We start from the raw sequence: 25,141 nt of genomic DNA, 5'->3' as shown, positions 1-25,141 counted from the left end.
AAAAGTCATATTTTTCAGTCAGACTACTTCAGTTTAACTTTCTAGATTTTGCTTTTAATGCCAAGCTTTCCACTGTTGTAAAGTTTCAGGAGATATGAAATCATGAACTATATCCAGCTATGTGGCTAGCACTGATTCATTGTAATATTATACAATTTCTAACACTGCAGTATCCACAAAGCAGACTACTGATGGAAAAGTTCACTCAAATATTTTGATGTTGTTTTAGAAATACAAAAACAACCACAGTGGACATCACATTTTCATATCCTTTACTTTGAGAAAATGTCTGTAGTCTGTTATAACTATTAAATATAAAAATAAAATAATAAATTCATAAAAATCAGTATTTACAGTCTGAAATTATTAATATAGATCATATGCCACTATTGCAGCAGTGCATTTATTTTTATACACAGACTGCCATCTTGTGGAAAGTTCATACAGCACAAAATCATGTTGGTGCCTACAGGTTATTAGCTTCCATGGGATTCCAGTTACAGAACATTTTTCACTTTCAAAAGTCTCTGTAAAGTAATAATTCCAGAGCTACAAAAACATTTGGTAATAATCACAAATCTCATAACATGGTAGTGTCAATGACAAAGTACCCACTGCATCCAATAGGAACAGGATATGGCCTTTTGTCTCTATAAAGTTAATATATTTGATCAAGTTACCATTGATGCTCCAGTAATTTCCCTTGAGATGTAGGTTTTCCATTTCAACTGCCATTTTGCATTAAATCTGTAATAAGCTCTTTTCATTTCTATACCTTCAGTATAAAGTTGTATCCTGGTATCTCTAGTTTTTTAGTTAATTTTTTTATGCTTTCCTTAAACCTATTAACCTTATAGCTGATATCCATAGAGATGATTGCTCAGCACATAAAATCATTACCAGGAATACAATTAGGAATAAATGTCCATCTTAGAGAACAAGCTAAAATTCAATATTTGCTGTGAATTTTTACTATTTGAAAAGATACCTTGTATAATCAGGAGTTATAGTGACAAATGGAAAATCATATAATTAGTGAGAATAGTGCATTCATTTCAGAAGTCTGTTTGTTTTCTGACTCAATAAAAGGGAGAAAATAACATAGCTTGGGGCTTAGAGCTGCCACTGAGAAAAAAAAACAGTAAACCTCACACTGTTGTATATTACTGGTTTATGTATCTAGCATATAGTAATCCACAGCAATAAAAGTATGAAGGCCTAAAGGTTTGAACTTAGGTGCTGCACGGTCTGCCGGCCAGAGGCTCCTCAGAGCTGGCTCGGCCTGGTAGGCGTCTCCCACCAGCTTCTCCCCAGGACCAGCCCTGGGTGGTGGGGACCACGCAGGCCACCCACTACCTTCTACCTGGCACTGGCTCGGGGTTCTGGGGGCCATGCATCTGGCCAGCGGCTGCACCCAGGGGCTGGGATGCCTGCTTCCCCTTGTGGTCATTCTGGGATATAACTGTCCATCCCCACCCCCCCGGCCATGTTTGCTTGCCCTCCTCTGATCATTCGTGAGTATAACTGTCTCTAATATCACATCCCTCCCTTTCCATTTGTTCATAAACCATCACATTCCACACATACCCCATTGTCCTGGCACAGCTAAATGCTGACCGTACTGTAAGTTATGATAAGAGGAAGCTACGTTCCAAATTTGATGGTCCTAGCTCTTACCATTTAGTTCTTGAACAAACAGACGGACAGACAGACTGCCAGAGCTCTCTAAAATATATAGTAGATTGGAGCACCAGTTGGCCTGTGGTGCGCAGAGTGTTTGAGGAACTAGGGCTATCTGTTTATATTTTTTCTTTTTCATTTTCTACCAAAATAAGTTTTGTACTTGATGTAATAACTGGATTTTGAATGAGAAAGTTCCAGTAGTTTGTGTGTCTGTTAGTACTTGGTTTTTTGTACACTATTTTTCACCTGACCATGCAGTTTTTCGGGGGGGGATCCATTTTATTAGTTTTGAAATGTAATTACTGAATTACTTATTCTGATTAATTAAAGGTTCACTTGGCTCAATAAACACAAAAAGGATCTTTACAACATAAATTTTTCCCCTTTCAACCCACATCTCTCCCGCCAGGAAAAACTTAGCAACATTATACGGACCTTGTAGCTTAACCAATAAATGCACAGTCTTTAAGACCCTTCCCTAAAATTACCTGTCCCCAGCCATTTCCCATTTAACAGGAATGGAGGTGTCTGACCGCAAGAGCTTCCACTAAGGCAATGTGGACCCAAACTGTTAAGTATGGTCTTAAGTGGATTAAATGAGCCTTTGAAACTAACTTTCCCTTTTGGGGTCAAATTTGTACAGGGCACATGCTAGCACTCTCCTTACTTTGCAAAGCAAATTGTTTCTTTTCAAACTAATAAAGCACAGAATATTCCTCTGTATGCAACAAGTTCAAATTACAGAAACTGCTTAGCAAGAAAATGAAATATGCTATTGTGTAGCCAAAATGCAATTGGAAATACACATAATTAAAAGAAGAAAAAGAAATACAGGAGGTGGGCTCCATGCACAGTATTACAGCCAAGAAGCTTCCTCTTCTGGCTTATTAGTCATCCTATTTGGACTCATCTGTTTTGCTTTCCACAGGCCTGGGATGGAATAGTGATATGGGCACATTCTCAACAATTTGTGTGCTTCCAGCTCTACAATATGTAAGCTTCAGTTGCCATTGACTTAACCAGTGATTCTGTACTTTCTCCTCAAGGATTTTAGAACTTCAGCAAAATGGAGACATGGATATACTGAAGCATAAGTGGTGGCCAAAGAATGGCCAGTGTGACCTATATTCATCAGTGGATACCAAACAAAAAGGAGGTGCCCTGGACATAAAAAGCTTTGCAGGGGTGTTTTGCATCCTGGCTGCTGGGATAGTCCTCTCTTGTTTAATTGCAATGCTGGAAACATGGTGGAATAAAAGGAAAGGCTCCCGGGTTCCTTCAAAAGAGGTATAAGACCCTTTAATTTATTGTGGAATATCTTCATGCTGTTGTCTTGAATTTATAGCACTTATAGGGGGAGGGAAAACATAGGATCTGAAATTATTCCAGTTTTCTGATTGGTAATATGAGTGTGATCACTCAAAATCTATGTCATGAAATCTGACTTGCCCCTTTATAACAGCCAGAAAGACATAAAATAAGAAAAGGAATACTATACAGGGTGGTGTGTGACAGGGAACTACTCTTAATGGATCACAACAATTAGTAATAGAATCAAGCCCAACAACAGGGAGGGCAAAAGGGGAAATTGCCCTGGTGCCCAGTGTTTCAAAGCAGCCCACAGCTCTGGCCATGTCTGCTGCTACTTCATCAGCACCTGCAGCCAGAGCTCCAGGCCCCTATAAAACACTGCAGCAGTGCTGCTCTGTGCAGCTCACGAAGGGGCCAGCACAGTGGTCTGAGTGGCAATAAGGGCTGAGCGCCCCAGGCCCCACCCCCTTCTGGCCTTGTCCCTATCCCTTCCAAGGCATGGAGCCAGCCCCCACCCAGCAACCTTGTCCTGGGGCCTGCGTGGCTGTCAGCCCTGCTGAGTAGAACACTGTGTTAGTAATACATCAGTATTTAGTGCTGCTCTTGCAGATCACCTCTAACAATGAGTTTGATAAAAATCTCTCTCTCCTCCATGCAAAACATCCCCCTCCCCAACAAATGCAGTAGCTCAAACCTTCAAAAACTAAACTTCTAAAGCTAAACTCCTAAATACAGATTTAGATTCTGACATGAACTTATGATTTTTACTTTTAGCTTCCATTCTCGATATCTGCATGAAGTCAATGGCAGTTGAGTTTGCTCTGTTTTTGGGAGAACAGGCCAGACTAATTTAGAAAACTGCATATAGACACCCGTTATTTTCATGTTGGTCAGCAAATTCTAAAAGAGTTGCTGATGACTATGGACTATTGATTTTAATGGGAGATGGGCCACTTTATAGCAGGTCTGAGTTTAGCTCAATCTGTGTCCCTGCAATGATTCCATTGCCATAAAATAATCCTGGTATCTTATTACCAGTCCCCTGAACCTTAGTGTTATAACAAATTGCTTATGGTGGTGATGAAGTTTTAGCTCTGTAAAACACCAGCTAAAGCAAGGCTGGAACCAAGCATGATTAAAACATGCTTGGCAGAGATACCCAATGCAGGTTTGTTTGACAAATTATACTACAACACAACCAATTATACATTTTCTTATATATAGCCATAGACACCTATTGAAGAATATTGCTCTGAGTTTGTCACAGTTTTGCCATTATCTGCAATTTCCTACTATTGTGCCTGCCAATCTTGTGCTGTATAATCAGACTGAATTAATTACATTCACTAATTACAGCACTGATGTTGGAATTTTTAAAACATTTTGCTTCCTGTTTCAGTTCTGAGGGGGCTTTTTTGTTTTGTTTTGTTTTCCTCCTGGGAAGTACTATTGTTAATAAAGAAAATCCTCTCTACTTTCTAAACTGGGTTTCTCTGAAATGAGTATCTCTCTGTTAAAAAACAGTAAATGCATAAACTGTTAAAAACTACAAATTGTCACAAAGCCCAAACTTTTAGAACTTCACACTTGATGGGTGCATGGTGCGGGGGTGTTTTCTCAAATTATTAGAAGCCAAAAAATTCATCATTTTTATTACCTTAGGTACTATAAGTTGGCTTTCCTGTATTTTAACATTGCTTACTAGCTTACTGTTAAATTTATATCTTAAAGTTGAAGTAAAGTTGACTCAAACTGAATTAAGAAAGAAGATAAGAGTTGAATGTCCCTGTTATCTATGGGGCTCATTCAGCATACAATCACATCTTAACTAACATTTTTAACATTCATTTTAGCATCCATGAAATCCCCTGGCTCTTCCAGGCCACTAGTCCAGGGTCATGCTGGGCCAGTTTGTGGTCAGCAAGCCAGTTCTTTTCCCTGATGGCTGCCATCTTGTGCTCCAGACTCGAAGCATTCATACTGAAAAATAATTGTCCTGTGGTTGTGAAAATAACCTTCCAGTCGTGAACCAGAAGTAACCCACTGACTTCTGCCTGCGTCTGCAGACAGCCTTAAACAATAGCTCTGAGAGAAGACTGAACTCTCCCCATTAATCTGAATGGGATGTTGACTCTGAAGCCTGATGAATTTTTAAATGTGAACACTGCTGAATATTTCACTGCTGATCAAAACACACAAGAGAGAAAAAGGAATGATCATATTATGGGGACATGCACAATCTTACTGTGAGTGATGTCTCTTCTTCATGTATTTAGTGTACAGAGCATAGCTTGTGGACAGAGCCAGGAAGAATATCACTTACTAATTTTTTCCAGTCTACCCCTACCCAGAAAGCATCATTCTAGGATGTCATTCATAGCAGAAGAATCAGCAAGAATATGAGAGACCTTTAGAGGCTCAGCTAAGTTACAGGTGGACAGAGCTGTGTGAAATCTTTTAACCTAAACTTTTTTGGTGAAAAAAAATGAAGATATGGCAACACTGAGACATTTTACAAATTCACTTCACCAAATAGAGTCAGCAAACCATTAAAAAAAAACCTTTAAAAATTTAACATTTTGATATTTTGTTTCATAACTTTCAATTCAAAATTTCCATTTCATTTTAAATGATGAGGATAAAGAACAAAATGTTTAGATTTTGTTCAAATAAAGTGTTCCAATCAACCTGAAGTGAAATTGTTTTCTACTTTCTGATTCACCAAAAAAAGTTGAAATATGTTGTTTGCAGTGCAGTCCAAAACATTTTTTCTCAATTTATTGGAACGGCCAGCAAACCAAAAAAATTCATTAGTCCTCAACCTCAGGCTGCAATATTTCCTTGAATGCTTGAACATTTCTTTGAATGCTATTTTAAATTATAAAGTAAGTTATATGCTACTTAAAATTTCAAAAGAAAAGAAAGAGGAAAGACTTAAAACATTGCCGTAGTGGCAAAGTCATGATTCATGTACTGTGGCTGAGATCCCTGAGTAGCTCTCTGGCTAGTGTCTAGCCTCTGTTACCATAGCATGTGAATGAGCATCTTCCAGTTATTTAATAGCAGACATATTTTTTTCTCCATCTACTTCTCCAGCCTATAGGAGAAACAGTTTGATTAGTACAGAACATTGGTCTTGTTTACGTAGATGTGATATATGTCTCTGTACACATCTGTGCATGCATAAATTATAGAAGGAAAGGTCAATCCCCCATTTAATTCTCACAGTGGTGAAATCTGTGGTACCTTTTAATCTCTTGCGGGGATTGAGGCTGCAGCACAAGCTCTGGGACCTTCTCATCTCACCGGGTCCTAAGGCCCTGTCTCCAGCCCATGCCTAAAAGTCTACACTGCAATTAAACAGTCCCTTAGCCCAATCCTAGTGAGACTGAGTCAGCTGGCATGCAGACCTTGAGCTGGACAGAGCAGTACAGAGCCAGTGCAGAGAGATTTGGTGACCAGCGTTGCTAAGTGGATGGGCTGCCACACATTGTACTATATGAAGCTTTTTCGGGGTACATGGGTTCATCCCTAGACACAAGGACTGAGATCAATGGGAGTCTTTCCACTGAGTCAGTGATCTGTGAATCAAGCCTATAACGAGTTGCAGTAATCAAGCCTCCAAGTCAAAAATGTACCACTATCGTACCACTGTCCTGTTTTTATTTCTGCTATCTCTGACATCCAAAATGATGCATTGTGATACTGCTCGGCTGATCTGGAAGAGTCAGCAGATTTCAGAGACTAATGTGAATTTTAAAAAGGTTAGTTAAAGCTTCATTCTGTGATCAATAAGTCCCATAACCTGATTAGTGGGAACACTCCTTGCATACTTCTCTGCTTAACTCAGTTCTGAGTTATGCTTTGCCATTCTGTATTAATATATATGTGATCTACAGATGATTTATAGATACTGTGGGGCCCATAGTTCTGTATCTTTATTTTTGTGCATTTAAATTCCCTGCTATAACATTGGCGTAAGATCTTCTTTAATTTCTTTCCTTGGGGCATAGTTTATGAAGTAAAAGTGGCAGAGACAGAAGAAATGTGATTACGTATCAAAATACATACAGTGGACTTCATTCTCTTATTACGTGCATCAGTCTGATTCCAACCAGAGTCAGCAAAATTGCTGCAGTGCAACTAGGAGGAGAATCAAACCCCCTGCTGATATTCCATTTAAAAAATCCTCTCGTGCACTCTCTTCTGATACATTGCCAATGGGCCTCAAGTACTCCCCAGATGCTTTGGAAGGTCTGCCTTTTTCTGTTTCAGATAATAAACAGAAAAAAATCAATCTGAGCCCTCGTAGAATTGAGACTGATGAAGAGGATATTATTATTCTTCAAAAGCTCCCATTTGAGCTCACATTATCAGTATGGGGTTCAAGAAAAGCTGCTATCACCCCAACCATCTGAGTTTACATTTCCTCTTCATTATAGAAAGCTGACTGTTACACCAAGCTGTCTTTAATCTACATCACACATACTCCAGCTCTAAACATGCACTTTCATGATAGCCATCTATTTATAGCACCTACAGCTTAGTACTTGAGATGCTGGGTTTGAAAACAGATGAATTATAGGGTTAGAGAGCATCTTTGTTCTTTCCAACCCAGTCAGCCAGAAAGATTTACCATGGAGGTTTAGGCCTGACCTCAGCTTTTGAAAATTAGCAAAGAGCATGGGGCGGTGGTTATCATAGGCTGCGGGAGGTTGCGTCTGCTTGAACAGTATAGCATGCCCCTGCCCCGCTCCACCCCCAGGCCTTCTGCTGCAGTTCTCAATGCTCTGCCCTGGCTAAGGCTGACTGGCCTGTTTCCTGCAGGAACTCAGAGCGGTTGCCACTGAGGCCATGCTGCCCACCCACAGCTCCAAAAAAGGATATGCTGCGGCCATGCCAGCCAGCACACTGAGGCTGGCCGCTTGATGCTTCAGGACTGGGGGCACTGTGGCCGTGCTGCCTGGCACCAGTGCACTGAGCTTCTGCAGGGGAGGATGAATAAGAGAGGGTGGAGAAGAGCCAGGCCATAGATTAGCCTCACCCAGCAGCTGAATCATTGGCCACCCATAGCAGAAAGCTTTAGTTAACTGTACGTTATGTTTCCTGGGCAGTTCTGGTTCCACTGTGAAGCTTCAGCCCAGCAGAAAGTAGCAACAATAAATGGCCTATTTATTTTTTATTTTTCATTTTTCCCCAGGATGACAAGGAAATTGATCTGGAACATCTTCATCGACGTGTTAACAGCCTCTGCACAGATGACGACAGCCCCCATAAACAGTTTTCCGCCTCGTCAATTGATTTGACCCCATTGGACATTGACACTCTGCCCACACGTCAAGCACTGGAGCAAATCAGTGACTTCAGGAACACTCATATCACCACAACAACCTTCATACCAGAACAGATCCAGACTCTTAGCCGTACACTGTCAGCTAAAGCTGCTTCTGGTTTCTCCTTTGGCAACATGCCTGAGCACCGAACTGGCCCTTTTAGGCACAGGGCACCTAACGGGGGCTTTTTCAGAAGTCCTATCAAAACAATGTCATCTATCCCATACCAACCAACTCCTACTCTGGGGCTCAATATTGGCAGTGATCCGGACCGAGGCACCTCCATATGAGCTTCGAACCAAGTTTTTTCACTGTTTCTTTTTAGGACTCCCTTTGCAAGGAGCAACTGTAATATTGTGGGACTAACATGGATGTAACCTTTTTTAAAAAAGAAAAGTCAAGATTCTTAGTAACAACTCACTGTTTCTCCTTCTCTCCCCTGCTTTCTATCTTCTCTTCTCTTGTCACCCATTTCTTTTTTTTTTAAAAAGTCATCACACTAGTTTTCTATTAGTTCGCTTTTCATATACTTTAAGTATAGGAAATGTGCACTGAGTACACATGAAAGATAGTTATTTTGCAGAAGGGCACTTGTTATTTACCCTCTCTCTCCATTTTTTAATATATATAATTGCAATAACTTCAATCCTTTATGTTTGTTCTGCTGCATCCATTCAGTGCTCCGCTGCTGCTGTGTGTCCTTTTAACTGTGGACCAAAGGCAAACCCTGCAGTAAAAGAAAAAAAAGTAGAAAAAAATTAAAAAAGAAAAAAAGAAAAAAAAAACATTCAGGCCACATAATATGAGAATGCAATTTTGTAGGATTACAAAAAGCCATTACTATGCCAGTAAAGACTACAGTAAAATCTACTTTTGCACTGCAACAGTGCATATGACCTTTATGTGATTGTACAGTGTTAGGTTTTTCTTATGTACAGTAAACTGTATCATATGGCAGAAGCCTCAGTTGTGTTAAATAAGTATCACATAAATATATATACATAAGTATGTGTGTATATATATATATATATATATATATATATATATATATACACACACACACACACGTGTATATATATCTATAAAATGGCAGCCGTTGCTATTGCAATTCATTTAATAAAGCTTTAGTAAAAATATGTTGTGTACTGGAAAGCTATACAGTGCAGGGGGTCTTTTTGTTTAGAAAAGAGGCAGCTTTAATATTATACTGACTTGCATTGTTTGCCAACAAAGCTTATTTTATACTTTTTTATTAGAACATCGGGGCAATTTCAAGTTTGTACCCAGATGTAACTCACATGATTAGGTTTTTCTTGGTTATTCAGTAGAGTATAGACTAAACTTGGTAATTTTACTTTTAATTAAGTAAACCAATGGAAGGCTATCTTAGGTAAACCACATCCATGGATAACTAAATCAGCTCTAGAGACTTTAAATGTAGGTTGTAGAAGGTTAAAAAAAATTCTCTTCCAAATCAGTACCATCAACCAATACAGTAATGGTGTCACTGGGATAAAAGCCCTTGAGAAATATTGATGTGGCCTTAATTACAGTCATATATTATGCTAAGAAAAAGGATCAAGCTATCATTTTAACCCTTATTATATTAATTTACATTTAGAGGAGCTATGTAATTTTTATATTAGTGTCAACTGTAGAGAATGATGAAAGAACCACATTAAGAGCAAGAACAGTGCCTGCTTTGGCACAAGCTTTTTAAAGTAACACTTATCTGTTAGAAATGTAGAATGAGCTTTTCCGTTTGTAATCCTTAAAACAAAAAATGTTAAATAGTAAACAAGCAACTTATACCATGCTGAGTTCTTTGTTTTTGTTGTTTTTTGTTTTTTACACAACCATACATTTGTGTTAACCTAACTCATTTTGTGGCTACAACTGATATAGGAATCAGCCTGTGATTTGTTTTAGGAGAAATTAAAAGGTATATTCTTCAGCCCCATTCTGTTTTGACGCTAATTCTGTTCTGGGGGAGCATCTTGTACTGTTAATGTTTTTGTACTAAATCTTCGAATATTGTCTACTGTGTAAGGCAGAACAATTTCTTATCATGCAAACAGTCATTTTGTTTCCAGGGTAGCAAGTGTCTAAAAGCATGCACAACTTGTTTCCCCTTGTAATGTTCATAAGCTCATACACGACTCTGATTTCAAAAAAAAAAAAAAAAGAAAGAAAAAAAAAAAAGAAAACAAGGAAATTTCTTTACAACAATGTAAGGACATACCAGATGGTGCAGTGATTTTAGCTATAAACAAACTGTTAACCATGTACACTATTTAAAATAGGCCTATTTTGATGTGTTGCCTATTATACAAATACACAACACTTTTTGGAGGCCTCAGTTACAAGTGGCAGAGCTTTCTGTGTATAATTTGTCTAAATAATTTGTCTAATAAAATTGTTTTCTAAACTTGCTTTTCCTCCTATTTGTTCTAAATAACATGGAAATGTTCACCTGCCTCTTCATTACTTAATATTTATCTTGCAGCAGCACATTGAAGCAAAGAATATGGAGTTCCCATTGCGTGTGGGAGGGAGGGGGTAGCTCAGTGGTTTGAGCATTGGCCTGCTAAACACTGAGTTCAATCCTTTAGGATGCCATTTAGGGGTTTTCAGCAAATAGGTTTAAAAAAAAAAATCTGTCGAGTGATGGTGGGTCCTACTGAAGGGGCAGGGGGCTGGACTCGATGACCTCTGAAGGCTCCATCCAGTTCTATGAGCCAGATTCTACAGCACTGGTTTCCCAAACTGGGGGGGTGAAGAAATTCCGGGGGGGGAACAAGGCAACCCAGCCCCACTCCCTATCATTCCCCCCACCTGAAGAAAGATCTGGCCTTTGCTTCCAGCTCTCAGCCCCTGCCATTTTACGGGGGTGACCTGGCGCAGCTGCTATAAAAAGCAGGCAACCAGCAAAGACCCACATGGAGCTGGCTGCCTCCTGCAAAGGGGAGTGAGTGTGGGTTGGGGGGGGAGAAGGAGGAGGATGGGGTTAGATGGGAGGATGGGGGTGCCTGGCTTTGTAGGAGGGCAGAGGAAGGGCTTGCGCGGGCAACTTGCAGGGCTTGCGGGGCTCAGGCAGCCAGCCAGTTTGTGGGACTTGTGGGGCTCAGGCAGCTGGCCCCAGCATCATGGGGCTTGGGCAGCTTGGGCTGGTGGGTGCGTGGCTGGCCCTGGCAGCATGGGGCTTGGGCGGCTGGCCTGTGGCTGGCTGGTTGGCAGGCAGCTGGTCCCAGTAGCATGGGGATCGGGCAGCCTGTGGGCAGGTGGAGGACTGGCCCTGGCAACTGGCAGGCGAGCGGGTGGCTGGCCCCAGCAGCGTGGGACTTGGGTGGGCAGCTCTGGCAGTGCAGGTCTCGGACGGGCGGGTGGCTGGCGTGGCTAGCTCTGGAGACTGGTAAGGAACTCAGCCAGCTGGCCAGCTGGGGCTGCACCAGGCAACCACAAGGAACCAATGAAAATTATTTGTGCTTATTTTTAATTTTAAATAACATTTTTATATCAAGCTTTTGTGCTTATTTTTAAATTATGAATTGAATTTTTTTGTTAAGGGGGGGTTGGATGATGGTAAAGAAGAAGCGGGGGGCATGAGGGTTTCTCAAAAAAAAATCAAATGGGGTGGTGCATGATGCCAAAAAGTTTGGGCACCACTGGTCTAGAGGCTGGCTGAGATTCTATGCTGTGCTCTGAGAGGGAAGTAGCTTTAAACAGTCTCTGGTAAGGCAGGGAGGGTGTATCTTACCATGGCAGCAGAGCTTGACAGAACTACAGTAGCTGGCCCTCCTCTCAGCACACCTCTTTATGTTCCATGCTGGCTATACGAGGGCTTTTGCAGTCTTCGGAAACCAGCTCATGTCTGCATTCCTGAGTCCCTTTACTGAGGAAATTCCTGAATGGCTCCAGAACTCTACAGAACTTCTTTAGCCCCTTTATCTAGTGTAAAGGGCTGAAGCAGGAATCAGTCTGACCTTTGGTGTTGTATTTGAATATCTAAGATACGCTGGAAGAAAAAGTAGCAAATATCCTTTAAAGCAAGAACAGTTAAGTACTAAAGCCTATGGCTCCTGTGGAATTCCTAAGGAAATCAAAACAAAAAAGCAGTCAAGTAGCACTTTAAAGACTAAAAAAATAATTTATTAGGTGAACGTTCATGGGACAGACCCACTTCTGAAGGTCTGTCCCATGAAAGCTCACCTAATAAATTATTTTGTTAGTCTTTAAAGTGCTATTTGACTGCTTTTTTGTTTTGATAGTATATAGACTAGCACAAATCCCTCTCTGTTACTAAGGAAATCAGTGTGAGATTGGCATGGACATTAGTGTCACTTTAAACCTAAACTGCATTCTGCCTGAATTCTCAAGTATGCACAAAAAGCCAACAGTTTTTGCCCTAACTCAAAGCACAGCCTACACGTTCTAGAAAGCTTTTTTGTTACATGGCCTATTTTTGTTCTGTTTATTTTTATAGGGCCAGAATTGGCCTCCATATATAAAACGAAATCAAACAGCCATGTGCTCATGTCATCTTGCATATGGATGGCAGAATCTGCCCCTAATTTAATTACAGTATTTTCAATCTTTCTTCATTTCTTCATCTTTCAATCTGTTTTCATTTACTACGTTAAACTAATGGCAAAATCAATGTTAGTTCCTAGAGTATTTAGTACAATATCAATTTTGATGTAGTCATTTGGTATTAATTTGAGTTCCCTAAATTTTCTATCTATTTCAATAACTCAGTTCTCATTAGCTGAACCATCATTTTAAAGTGTTGCCAATGTTTCATGCATTCACTCAGCATTAATGATGTATGGAACCATTTTGGGGTTTTTTGTCTAGTTTTTAAGTAAATTTCATTCTACCCCCAACTCAGTCCTAGATTTTAACTAAAAAAAAAATCTACCTTTTGAGCATTTCAAAATCTAAGGTTTGATTTAAGATCTCATAAAAGGGAAAACAAATTACTAACAACATGCTTTTATTTTAAACACAGCTAAGAGGCATTACCTAGGCATGTCTAAAAGCAAAATAGTGAGCAACCTGAGGCGCTCATTCTACAAATACTTAGGCACTATGCTACTTGACACTCTCTGGAGTTAGGCAAAAGTACAGTTATTTGCATAAGTATTTGCAGGATCTGGACCTAAATTACTCGTTGCTCTAAGGCTATGCTTACACTACAGAGATCTTTCAAATGAAGTTCTTCCAGAACAGGTCTTCCAAAACAACTTCTTTCAAAACAGCACATCCACACACAAAAAAGCAAATCAAAAGATCAAAACACTCTTTTGATAGAGCGCCTCCACACAGCCCCAGCTTGTTGGAAAGAATGGGCCAGGGATTGACAAATCCAGTGCCGTAAGGACTGCTCTTTCGAAAAAAGGGTCTGTGGAGCATCCACACATGCTTTTTTTGAAAAGACACTTTGAAAAGAAGGCGCTCTTCCTGATCCAGGAGCAGAAGAAGACTTCCAAAGGAAGAGCCACATTCTTTCAATTTCGGATCGAAAGAGCGCAGTTTGCATGAAGACACTCCACATGTTCTTTCAAAAAAGGGCTGGCTTTTTTCCTGAAAGAGCTTTCTAGTGTATGCCTACACAGCCTACGCGTATGTCTACAAAGCAGCCTCATTTCAAAATAAGCTATTCCAGAACAGCTATTATTTCAAAATAACACTGCTACAGACAAAAGCTGCGTCCACATGGCCCCTCCCTTTTGGAAGGGGCATGCAAATGCAGCCGATCAGAAATGAAAATAAGATGCAGATTTAAATATCCTGTGATTTCACTTGATCTGTCTTCCAGAAGAGCCATTTCTGGAAGCCAAAGCAGCATGTGGACAGGGTTCCTTCAAAAGGAAACCCCACTTCCCAAAAAAAATTAGGAAGAAGGGTGATCTTTGAAAGGGGAGGTTTCCTTTTGAAGGAACCTCATCCACACAGCTGCTTTGTCTTCCGGAAATGGCTCTTCTGGAAGCCAGATCATGTGGGAATAATCAAATGAGGTGTGAGCTATTTAAATCTGCATCTCATTTGCATTTCCGATAAGCCACATTTGCATGCCCCTTCGGAAAAGGAGGGGCCATGTAGACAGCTAAAAATACATTCTGAAATAGCACTTTGCTATCTCAAAATACAGTGTCTACACACAGAGACAATTTTGAAACAGAGCCATTGGACACATTGGCTACATCTACACGTGAAGCCAACATCGAAATAGCTTATTTCGATGTAGCAACATCGAAATAGGCTATTTTGATGAATAACATCTACACGTCCTCCAGGGCTGGCAACGTCGATGTTCAACTTCGACGTTGCGCGGCACCACATCGAAATAGGCGCTGCGAGGGTACGTCTACACGCCAAAGTAGCACACATCGAAATAAGGGTGCCAGGCACAGCTGCAGACAGGGTCACAGGGCGGACTCAACAGCAAGCCGCTCCCTTAAAGGGCCCCTCCCAGACACAGTTGCACTAAACAACACAAGATCCACAGAGCCGACAACTGGTTGCAGACCCTGTGCATGCAGCATGGATCCCCAGCTGCCGCAGCAGCAGCCAGAAGCCCTGGGCTAAGGGCTGCTGCCCACGGTGACCATAGAGCCCCGCAGGGGCTGGAGAGAGAGCATCTCTCAACCCCCCAGCTGATGGCCGCCATGGAGGACCCGGCAATTTCGACGTTGCGGGACGCGGATCGTCTACACGGTCCCTACTTCGACGTTGAACGTCGAAGTAGGGCGCTATTCCGATCCCCTCATGAGGTTAGCGACTTCAACATCTCGCCGCCTAATGTCGAAGTTAACTTCGAAATAGCGCCCGACGCATGTAGCCGCGACAGGCGCTATTTCGAAGTTAGTGCCGCTACTTCGAAGTAGCGTGCACGTGTAGGCACAGCTATTATGGCTTTCTTCTAAATAGATTCTATTCCTCGTCTAAACAGCCTCTGTTTCAAAATAGGCACTTTTCCTTGTGGAATGAGGTTTACCTATTTCGAAATAAGCCAACCGCCATTTTTGAAATTATTTTGAAATAGTGGTTGCATTGTGCAGACACTAGGAAAGTTATTTTGAAATAAATGCTGTTATTTCATGCTAATTTTGCTGTGTAGACCTAACCTTAGATAAACTGGAATGCTTGAAATGAACTGTACTCCAGTCCACAAAGATCATGGGTCCACAATTTACATTCAGCACAAATAGTAAGACAATAAAATGACTTAAAAAGCGATGTCATTCTAAAATACCTCAACCAATCATGAAAGATATAGGCTATGTCTACACTAGCAAGTACTTTCAAAAGAGGCCATAGAGCATCTACACACAAAAAAATATTCTTTCGAACGTAAATTGAAAGAATGCAGTGCTCCTTTAGAAATCGTTCTTCCTTTCCCATTTCAGGAAGAGCACCCCACCCCCACCCATTCAAAAGCATCTTTCAAAAGACAACATGTAGATGCTCTGCAGGCTCTTTTTTTTCAGATGAGCAATCCTCATGGCACCTGATTTTTTCACTCTCTGGCCTGCTCTTGCAAAAGAGCAAGGCCTGTGTGGCTGCTCTCTTCCAAAAGAGCACATCACTCTTTTCAGCCGCTTTTTCGTGTGTGGATGCCTCTTTTGAGAGAAGGGCTTTCCACAGAGATCTGCCAGAAGGGCTTCTTGCAAAAGATCATTGTAGTGTAGGGGTGGCCATTGAGGGGGAAAAAACAAAACCTGCATAACACCTTTCCTTCCCGTCTTTTAAAACAGTGTGGGACAAATTTTACTCTGCTCTAGGAACAAGTATTTAAATTATTGTAGTCCCTGAAAATACAAATCATTCTTTATGCAAACACGTTACTTTAAACTAGGTTCACTGGGGGATGGCGACCGAAACCCTGTGGGTAGAAAGGAACTTGGAAGCCGGGAAGAAATGCAAAGAGGAATGTAGAACAAAAGTGGACCCTTGGTTCAGGTAGTGAGAGCGGGGAGATTGACTGCTTATCTAAGGTGTTTGTACACCAATTCCAGCAGGAGTAACAAGCAGGAGGAATTAGAAGCCCTGGCTCAGTCGAAGAACTATGATGACTGGAATAACAGAGACTTGGTGGGATGACTCGCATGACTGGCGCGCTGCCATGAAAGGGTATAAACTGTTCAGGAAGAAAACGCAAGGGAGAAAAGGAGGAGGGATTGCACTGTATGTACGAGAGCACTATGATTGCTTGGAACTCCAGTACATAGAGGGAGAAAAGCCTGTTGAGACTCTATAGGTCAAGCTTAGTGGTGTAGGCAGCACTGGAGGTGTGGTGGTTGGTGTCTGCTACAGGCCGCCAAAGCAGGATGATGAGGTAGATGAGGCTTTTTTTGGACAACTGAGAGAAGTTTCCAGATCGCAGGTTCTTGTTATCGTGGGGGACTTCAACTACCCCGACATCTGTTGGGAGACCAATACGGCAGTACACAAGCAGTCCAGGAAATTTCTGGAGAATGTTGGGGATCACTTCTTGGTACAAGTGCTGAAGGACCCGACCAGAGGTTGTGCGCGGTTCGACCTGCTGCTTACAAACAGGGAGGAAATAATAGGGAAGGTAGAGGTGGGGGCACAACCTGGGAAGCAGTGATCATGAGATAGTAGACTTCAGGATTCTGACCAAAGGAAGGAAAGAGAGCAGCAAATTACACACCTTGGACTTCAGAAAAGCAGACTTTGACTCCTTCAGGAACCTGATGGGCAGGATGCAACCATGAAGGGAAAAGGAGTACATGAAAACTGGAAGTATTTTAAGGAAGCCCTATTGAAGGCGCAGAAAGAAACTGTCCCGATACGCAGCAAGAGAAATAAATATGGTAGGAGACCAGACTGGCTTAATGGGGAAATCCTTGGAAAACTTAGGCACAAAAAGGGAGCTTACAGATAGTGGAAACTGGGACAGATGTCCAGGGAGGGGTATAAACGTATAGCTCGAGAACGTACGGCAGTTATCAGGAAGGCAAAAGCACAACTGGAATTGCGACTCGCAAGGAATGTGAAGGATAACAAGAAAAGTTTCTACAGGCATGTTAACAAGAAGGTGATCAGAGAGGGCATGGGGCCCCTGCTGGATGAGGGAGGTAACCCAGTGACAGATGATGTAGGGAAAGCTGAAGTACTTAATGCTTTCTTTGCCTCTGTCTTCACGGACAAAGACAGCTCCCAGACTAAGTGATGCACTGTGGGATGAAGGTGGACAGCCTTTGGTGGGGAAAGAACAAGTTAGGAGCTATCTAAAAAGGCTAAATGTACATAAATCAATGGGCCCAGACCTAATTCATCCTAGGGTTCTGAGGGAGTTGGCGTATGTTGTTGACAAGCCCTTGGCCGTTACCGTTGAAAAGTCGTGGAGATCGGCAGAGATCCCGGATGATTGGAAAAAGGCAAATGTAGTGCCCATCTTTAAAAAAGGGAAGAAGGATGATCCAGGGAACTATAGGCCGGTCAGTCTTACATCAGTCCCTGGAAAAATCATGGAGGGGCTCCTCAAGGAAGTCATTTTGAGGCACTTGGAGGAGGGGAGAGTGATCAGGAACAGTCAGCATGGATTCATGAAGGGCAAGTCATGCCTGACCAATCTGATTAGTTTCTACAATGAGATAACTGGCTCTGTGGATAGGGGAAAAAGCAACGGATGTGATTTATTTGGACTTTAGCAAAGCTTTTGATATGGTCTCCCGCAATATTCTTGGCAAGTTAAAGGAATGTGGATTGGATAAATGGACAGTAAGATGGATAGAAAACTGGCTAGAAGGTCGGGCCCAGAGGGTAATGATCAACGGGTCGATGTCAGGATGGCGGTCGGTTTCTAGTGGAGTGCCCCAAGGTTCGGTTCTGGGTCCTGTTCTGTTCAACATATTTATCAATGACCTGGATGAGGGATTGGATTGCACCCTCAGCAAGTTTGCGGATGACACTAAGCTAGGGAGAGAGGTAGATGCGCTGGAGGGTAGGGACAGGGTCCAAACTGACTTAGACAAATTGGAAGACTGGGCTGCAAGAAATCTGATGAGGTTCAATAAGGGCCAGTGCAGAGTCCTGCACTTGGGCCAGAAGAATCCCAAGTATTGTTACAGGCTGGGATCTGACTGGCTCGGCAGTAGTTTTGCAGAAAAGGATCTGGGAGTTGCAGTGGCTGAGAAGCTGGACATGGGTCAACAGTGTGCCGTTGTAGCCAAGAAAGCTAATGGCATATTAGGTTGCATCAAGAGGAGCGTTGCCAGTAGATCCAGAGAAGTGATTATTCCTCTTTATATAGCTTTAGTAAGGCCACATCTGGAGTACTGTGTCCAGTTCTGGGCCCCCATTTACAGGAAGGATGTGGATACACTGGAGAGGGTCCACCGGAGAGCAACCAAAATAATTAGGGGGCTGGAGCATATGCCTTATGAAGAAAGGTTGAGGGAATTGGGACTGTTTCATCTGCAGAAGAGAAGACTGAGGGGGGACTTGATAACAGCCTTCAACTTACTGAAGGAAGGCTGCCAAGAGGCTGGAAAGAGGCTGTTCACAGTGGTCATGGATGGCAGAACACGGAACAATGGTCTCAAGTTGTGGTTGGAAAGGTCCAGGTTGAACATTAGGAAAAACTTTTTCACTAGGAGGGTGGTGAAGCATTGGAATGGTCTACCCTGGGAAGTAGTGGAGTCTCCATCCTTGGAGGTGTTTAAGTCTTGCCTTGACAAAGCCCTGGTGGGGCTGATCTGATGAGTTTGGTCCTGCTTAGAGCAGGGGGCTGGACTCGATGGCCTTTTTTAGGTCTCTTCCAGCTCTATTGTTCTATGATTCTATGATTATAGAGTCATTCAAATAATCCAACCAATTTACTATATGCCAAAAGGAATATCTATCTTTACTGCTTGATGAGTTAAACTGTAGTGGTAAAATACAGTTCTTGCTTTCAAAGTTCATGTCCCCCCACTAAATAACATGAAAAAGCTTTTTTTTCCTTCTCCCCAGAAAACCACATCAGAAAAAGATCCTAGAGACTAAAAGGGGGCATAACTATAGTATGGCTCTCAAAACAAAACAAAAATATCTATGCAAAGCAAGAAAAGATGGTTGTCATGATGATATTTAATATAGTGTGATCAGGGTCAACTATGTCTATGGACATCTTTTTACCTGCGACTAATGGAAATGCTAATTTTATTTCACTAAATACATCAAATCTTTTATGAAATATTGTCTCAGTCTTCCAGTCTTATGTAGGATACTGAAAAGAATCACAATTATACGCTCACATTTCTATATCAGAACACCTACTGAATGCAGAGCAACGATTAGTCCAAAACTACACTATTAGTTAATAGGTTTGTTTTAACTTCATACAGATGCTCAAAATGGACCATGCTTAAAAGTAAAACAATACCTTTCCTTATGTGGTAGCACTCCTGATCGAGGATAATGTATATAGGCCCAAAACAACAACTAAAGCACAACTGATATTCAGACTATTTCCTTTGTCAAACCGACAGTAACCGCAGATCACTGGGTTTCGTTTCAATCATGCATGCAAGATTTTTTTAAACATTTTAGTAAAATATGTATCGATAACTGTGGGTCATATCAAGAGTCTTCTGCATGACTGAGTGAGGTGCGTTTATGCACTCAATTGCAACGGATAGGTCTAAACCAAATGATCAAAGGCTACAATCTTTTCATATTTCATCATACAAACCAGATAAGTGTTTGTAAGGAAGACAGCCAAAGGAAACCTAGCATGCTGCAGGAAGCGGTAAAGCTGATTTATGTCCTAATGGAATCCCTAAGTCTGAACCAATGCCCTAAAATTAGGGTGCAATATACTTCACAAGGGTCTCATCTCAAAGAGGAGAGAGAATATCATTATCTACCTGGGTTCTCATCGCACCCCCCCACAACCTTCCCACATCACAGTATCTCACCTGAATTTCTCTGACATGCTTTTGAAGTAGGGAAATTCTACTCCTGCTTTAGACACACAGCAGAATTAGGATTTGTCTATGCTACATGGAAGATGGCCCCTTTAACTGGGAAAATAACATGTACATATTATGATAGCTGTGTTTCTTTTTCAGACAACTTTATTTTTTTCTTTTCCTCTTTTCAGCCTGCTGATGAAAGAGCACTATTGAGTTTCGTCAGAGTTAAGACTACAGCTTTGGGATGAAACAGATAGTTTAAACACTTGAAAAAAGAACTTGGTGGGCAGTGTAAAACATTTATGATGCCTTTAGCTATTTATTTCCTTTAAGTGCTTGGACTCTGTAAAGCATGTACCAAATAACTACACTGTAAGCATATAGCAATTTAAACTGTTTATTTTCTAAAACTTTTTTTTTCTTTTTGAAAAGCCAAGGCTTTTTTGTTTTTGTTTTGGGGTTTTTTTTTAGGTCTTTTGTGAGGCTAATTACTATACAGGCCCTGGGTAATTCCAGTTCCATGCTGATAAACTCCATTAGAATCAATACATTTACCTTGTCAGCTACTCGGCAAACAATTTAGAGCTGAACTGAAATAATGCAGTGCCAAATCAAACCCCCTGTTTGCACAATATTAACTACAGGAGGGTGACTCAATCACACCAGAGGTATGTCTACACTAGATCGCTATTTTTGAAAGGGCGCCTTTTGAAAGAGAGGACTAGAAAGACGCCCTTTCGCAGCAGCACATCGACGCACAAACTGGGGCTGGCGCCATCAATGTGCGCCATCGAAAGGGCCATCTGCCCTTTCAAAAGGGGCCAGTGAGCCCATCAAGAGTGCGTCTACATTACCCATGCCCTCTTTTGAAAGAAGGGGCCAGGAAATGCCGGGGCCACATGATGGACAAGTCCTTTTGGGGACGCAGCCAGCCTCCCTGTTAAAGGGCCCCTCCCCAACACCCTCAGCCTGTACAGCTGCTACCAACACTACAGGCACACTACCAGACAGACAGAGCATGGAGCAGCAGCAGCTGGAATTCCTGCTCCTGCTGCCAGCAGAGTGGTTGCCCTGCTGGCCACAGCAGTGATGGCCACCCTGCAACTCCTGTTGGGGGAGCCCCACCCCACAACCCCAGGGGCAGCTGGGGATGCCCCAGACCTTCAGCACCTTCGATGCCACATGCCCCGAGGTGCTCTGCAAGCTCTGGAGCTACGCCACCAGCTCAGAGTGGTGGAAGCACCTGGTCATGGGGGCATGGGTCAATGACTGGTATTTCCGGATGTGGCGGCAGACCTTCCTTGCGCTCTGCCAGTGGCTGTTCCCCACGCTGAGTGAGTAGGACACCCAGATGCGATGTGCCTCCCACCCCCATCAGGAAGAGGGTCACAATAGCTGTTTGGAAGCTGGCCACTCCAGACAGCTACCACTCCATGGGACACCAATTCAGTGTGGGCAAGGCCACAGTTGGGGCCATCAGGCCACACACCCACCAGGGACTGGGGCGGGAGGGTCCCAGGACCAGGAGCCTGGGGTGGGGCCAGGGGCGGGGCCTAGCACACGCTCACAGGGGCCCCTGTCTCCCCCGCCCCCACTCCCCCTTCCGCAGGTGGTGTGTCCCCTCAGTGTGATGCTCCTCCAGAGTGTGGTCCGCATCAGGGACCTGGACATGGCCATCATGGGCTTCGCTGTGCTTTGGTTCCCAAATTGCTCTGGGGCCCTCAACGGGACCCACATACCCATCCGCACCCTGGAGCACAACAGAAGACACTATATAAATAAGAAAGGCTACTACTCCATGGCCCTGCCAGCCATGGTGGACATCTGTGTGGGCTGGCCCGACTGCACCCATGACATGCGGGTTTTCCGCAATTTGGGCCTGTGCCACCAGCTGAAGGCAGGGACCCCCATCCCCCAGAGAGAGATCCTGCTGGGGGACACCACAGTGCCCCTCGGCCTGGTGGCCGATGTGGCATATCTGCTCCAGCCCTGGCTCATGCGGGCCTATATAGGCCACCCCATCCCCAGCCAGGAGCGATTTAACACCCAGCTCAACCACAGCTGCAATGTGGTTGAGCGAATCTTTGGCTCACCTGGAGGTGGGTGTCCTCAATGTCCTCCAGGTGGTGGGTGCCTGCTGCACGCTCCACAATATTGTGGAGAGCAAGGGGGAGGCCTTTGTACAGGGGTGAGCGGATGAGGCCAGCACAGGCTACCCTCAGCCAGCTGCCATCCCTAGCCACCAGGCCCACCCTGAGGGGATCTGCATACATGAGGCCCTGCACCAGTACTTCGACCAGGGGCCCCAGTGAGCACCACTCCGGCCAACCCCAATGGGTTCACCACACATGCTCCTCCACCCCATGCAGCCCCCACTGCCACCCTCCACACACAGCCCTGCACACTGCCCCCCACCTCCCTCCTCACCAGGCCCACAGCACAACAGGGCTATGGGTGAAATAAATTGTTATTATTGAACACAACATGGAACTTTGTTTTTTAAATATGCAGAACGTAAGCATACAACTATTTACATGTGGGAGGGCTGAACTATTTACAGTAGGAGGGGGACATGGGTGGCCTGTATGGGGGGCTCTTACTGCAGCTGGGGCCTCTTCAGGGGGACTGGCAAGAGAGACAGCAGGTGGGGCTGCAGAGGGGGCATCTGGGCCAAGAGCTCCCAGAAGGTGCCCACCACATCCCTCAGGGTGCCCATCAGTTCTGCCCAAGGCACCCAGCAGCCTCGCTGTCCTCCAGGCGGAGGCCTTGCTCCACCACCTCCACCTGCTGGGTTGCCCTGGTTCCGCCAGTGGCACTGTCCAATACTCGTCTCTCACATCTGGCGGGCTGTGGGGCACTACAGACAGCGTGAGGCTATCCCAGCTCTCAGATGACGCAGCTTCAAGAACAGGAGGGAAGAGAGAGATATGCCGTGAGTACTGACCCCTGCCCCATGGCCCACGTGCGCCCCGTTCCTCCATGGGCACGGGGTCTCCATCCCCCGTCCGACAGTGAGGTGGCCCTGGAGGCCCATGGTGGCAGTGGAAGTCCCCATCCCCCTAGGGATGGCACCCTTGTGTGATCTATCCCCTGCAATCCCCTCCCCCGGGAGGGGGCCATGGCACTATCCACAGGGTGGGTTCTGAAAGCCACTGACAGACGTGCTGCTATTACAAGGGCCACAGCCCAGCTGGGCGGTGGCTGGCCAGGATCCGATGGGGGTGTGGGAGGGCCCTCTGGCAACCATGTATCCTCCACCCTACAATCCAGGGTGTGTGCCCTGTTGGGTACATACCTCACGGTCAACCGCCAAGGTCAAGGGGATGTCTGGCTGGCCGATGCCCAGCTGGAGGTGTGGGAGGGGAGGTCAATGAACACGTCCCCCTCCTCGCTGGACCCCTTGGCAGTGGGCTCCAGCTCTTGCCCTGCTGGCGTTGGGCTGGCCAACAGTCCCGTTTCGTCAGGGTCCTCAGGCTGGGACTCCTCCACAGCGGTACTGAGGATGGCAGGTGGGGAGGTAGTTTCCCACAGGCCCAGGAGGCTGTGGAGCTTCCAGAAAAATGGGCACGAAGCAGGAGTGGCCCACCAACCAGCTGGCTGAGTCCCAAGCCCAGGCGTACCCTGATGCGACTCCTTGTCCTTGCTGTGAACCTGGTCAGGGGTGCAGGCAGGGTGGCCACAGGTAGTCAGGCCCTCAGCCACCTGAGCAAAAGTGGCTGCATTCTACCACTTTGTGCTCATTTCACACAGGACCTCCTCCTCCTACCACAGGCCTAGCAGGTCCCGGAGCTCGTGCTCCATCCAGGAGGGGGCTCGCTTCCCCCCCTCCCAGCTGGACCCCTGGGAACCCTGGGCACACTCAGGGTGGGGGGCTGGGGCTCCTTATGTCCCTGGCTGATGGCCATGCTGCTCCAATAGCCACTGGGGTCTTGCTGAGGCTGATGCCTTCATGCTCTCAACTTCCTGCAACAGGGTTTCTGGATGTGTGCAGCTTTAAGGGCTGCCGCATGCACAGACCATAGAGCCCCGCAGGCACTGGGCAGCACATCTCCACATCCCAGCTGATCAGCACCATGGCAGACCCCGCTCTATCAAAAGAGCAGGTCATGGAGTGTCTACACATGCCTTCTTTCTAATAAGCTTTCGAAAGGGACGGCTTTTCCTATTTCATGTTTGGAAGAGCAATTTCGGACACAGGGCTGCATTCCTTCTATTTCATTTTTGAAAGAGCATGCGGTGTGTGTAGATGCACCGCATGCTCTTACAAAGGAGGGCCTGGATTTTCGAAAATAAAGCCTAGTGTAGACACAACTCAGATGAGCAAACAAAAGGTGTCAATTGTGCTGATCAGGCTAATAATATTACCTGCCTGAGCCTGGCTCATTAAAGCTAATGCTACCCTCACCCCTAGTGCTGGTAGCTTGATGCAAATGAGCAGTCTCGAAAATGCAAAATGGGTGCTTATTTGCATATCTGAGCAGCTCATTTGCACATTAACAGCAGAAAACAAGCCATGTAGACATGGTTCTGCCAGCAAAAACCCCCTTCGTCAACAGCCCTTTAGCCCTGATTTTTTTTTTTATTAAAAAGAAGCAAATCCTATAAAAGCAATTAGGCCATTAAAAGCCGTGGTGCCCCAAAAAGCTACTGTTGGAAATAACTACTAGTTATTGTTAGTCTAATGAAGTTGCCACCAGAAGTGTGCTGCATTCTTTTACTTTGAAATAAGTGTAGATACAAAACCCAAATGAGAATCCTTTCCCTAGTCTAATTCTTCAACAATATTCCAGGAAAGGTTATTCCCAGCATGACATTTAATGTATTCAAATTTTAAAGTGAGACATTTGGAAAATAAAAAGGCTCTGTCTACACTAGCAAGTTCTTTCAAAA

The 25,141-nt window shown here is 44.0% G+C and overlaps 1 protein-coding gene across 3 annotated transcripts in view; it reads left to right on the top strand.

Moving 5' to 3' along the window:
- The window catches only part of GRID2 (glutamate ionotropic receptor delta type subunit 2), a 1,071,343-nt gene extending 1,050,807 nt beyond the window's left edge, over window positions 1-20,536 (top strand). Inside the window, exons 15-16 of one of the 3 annotated variants that reach the window (XM_074993599.1) lie at window positions 2,730-2,970; window positions 20,440-20,536. In XM_074993599.1, the coding sequence (XP_074849700.1) occupies window positions 2,730-2,970; window positions 20,440-20,499 (301 nt within the window). In that variant the 3' untranslated portion in view covers window positions 20,500-20,536. Of the gene's footprint in view, window positions 1-2,729; window positions 2,971-8,194; window positions 10,704-20,439 lie in introns of those variants that run through there. The other 2 variants (XM_074993598.1, XM_074993600.1) reach the window with 2 other exon arrangements.
- Window positions 20,537-25,141: the final 4,605 nt, after the last annotated feature.

The sequence above is a fragment of the Carettochelys insculpta genome, chromosome 4 (genome assembly GCF_033958435.1).
Source record: "Carettochelys insculpta isolate YL-2023 chromosome 4, ASM3395843v1, whole genome shotgun sequence".
Classification (NCBI taxonomy): Eukaryota; Metazoa; Chordata; order Testudines; family Carettochelyidae; genus Carettochelys; species Carettochelys insculpta.
Note: the sequence above shows the minus strand (reverse complement) of the source record. Positions and strands in the feature narration are given on the sequence as shown.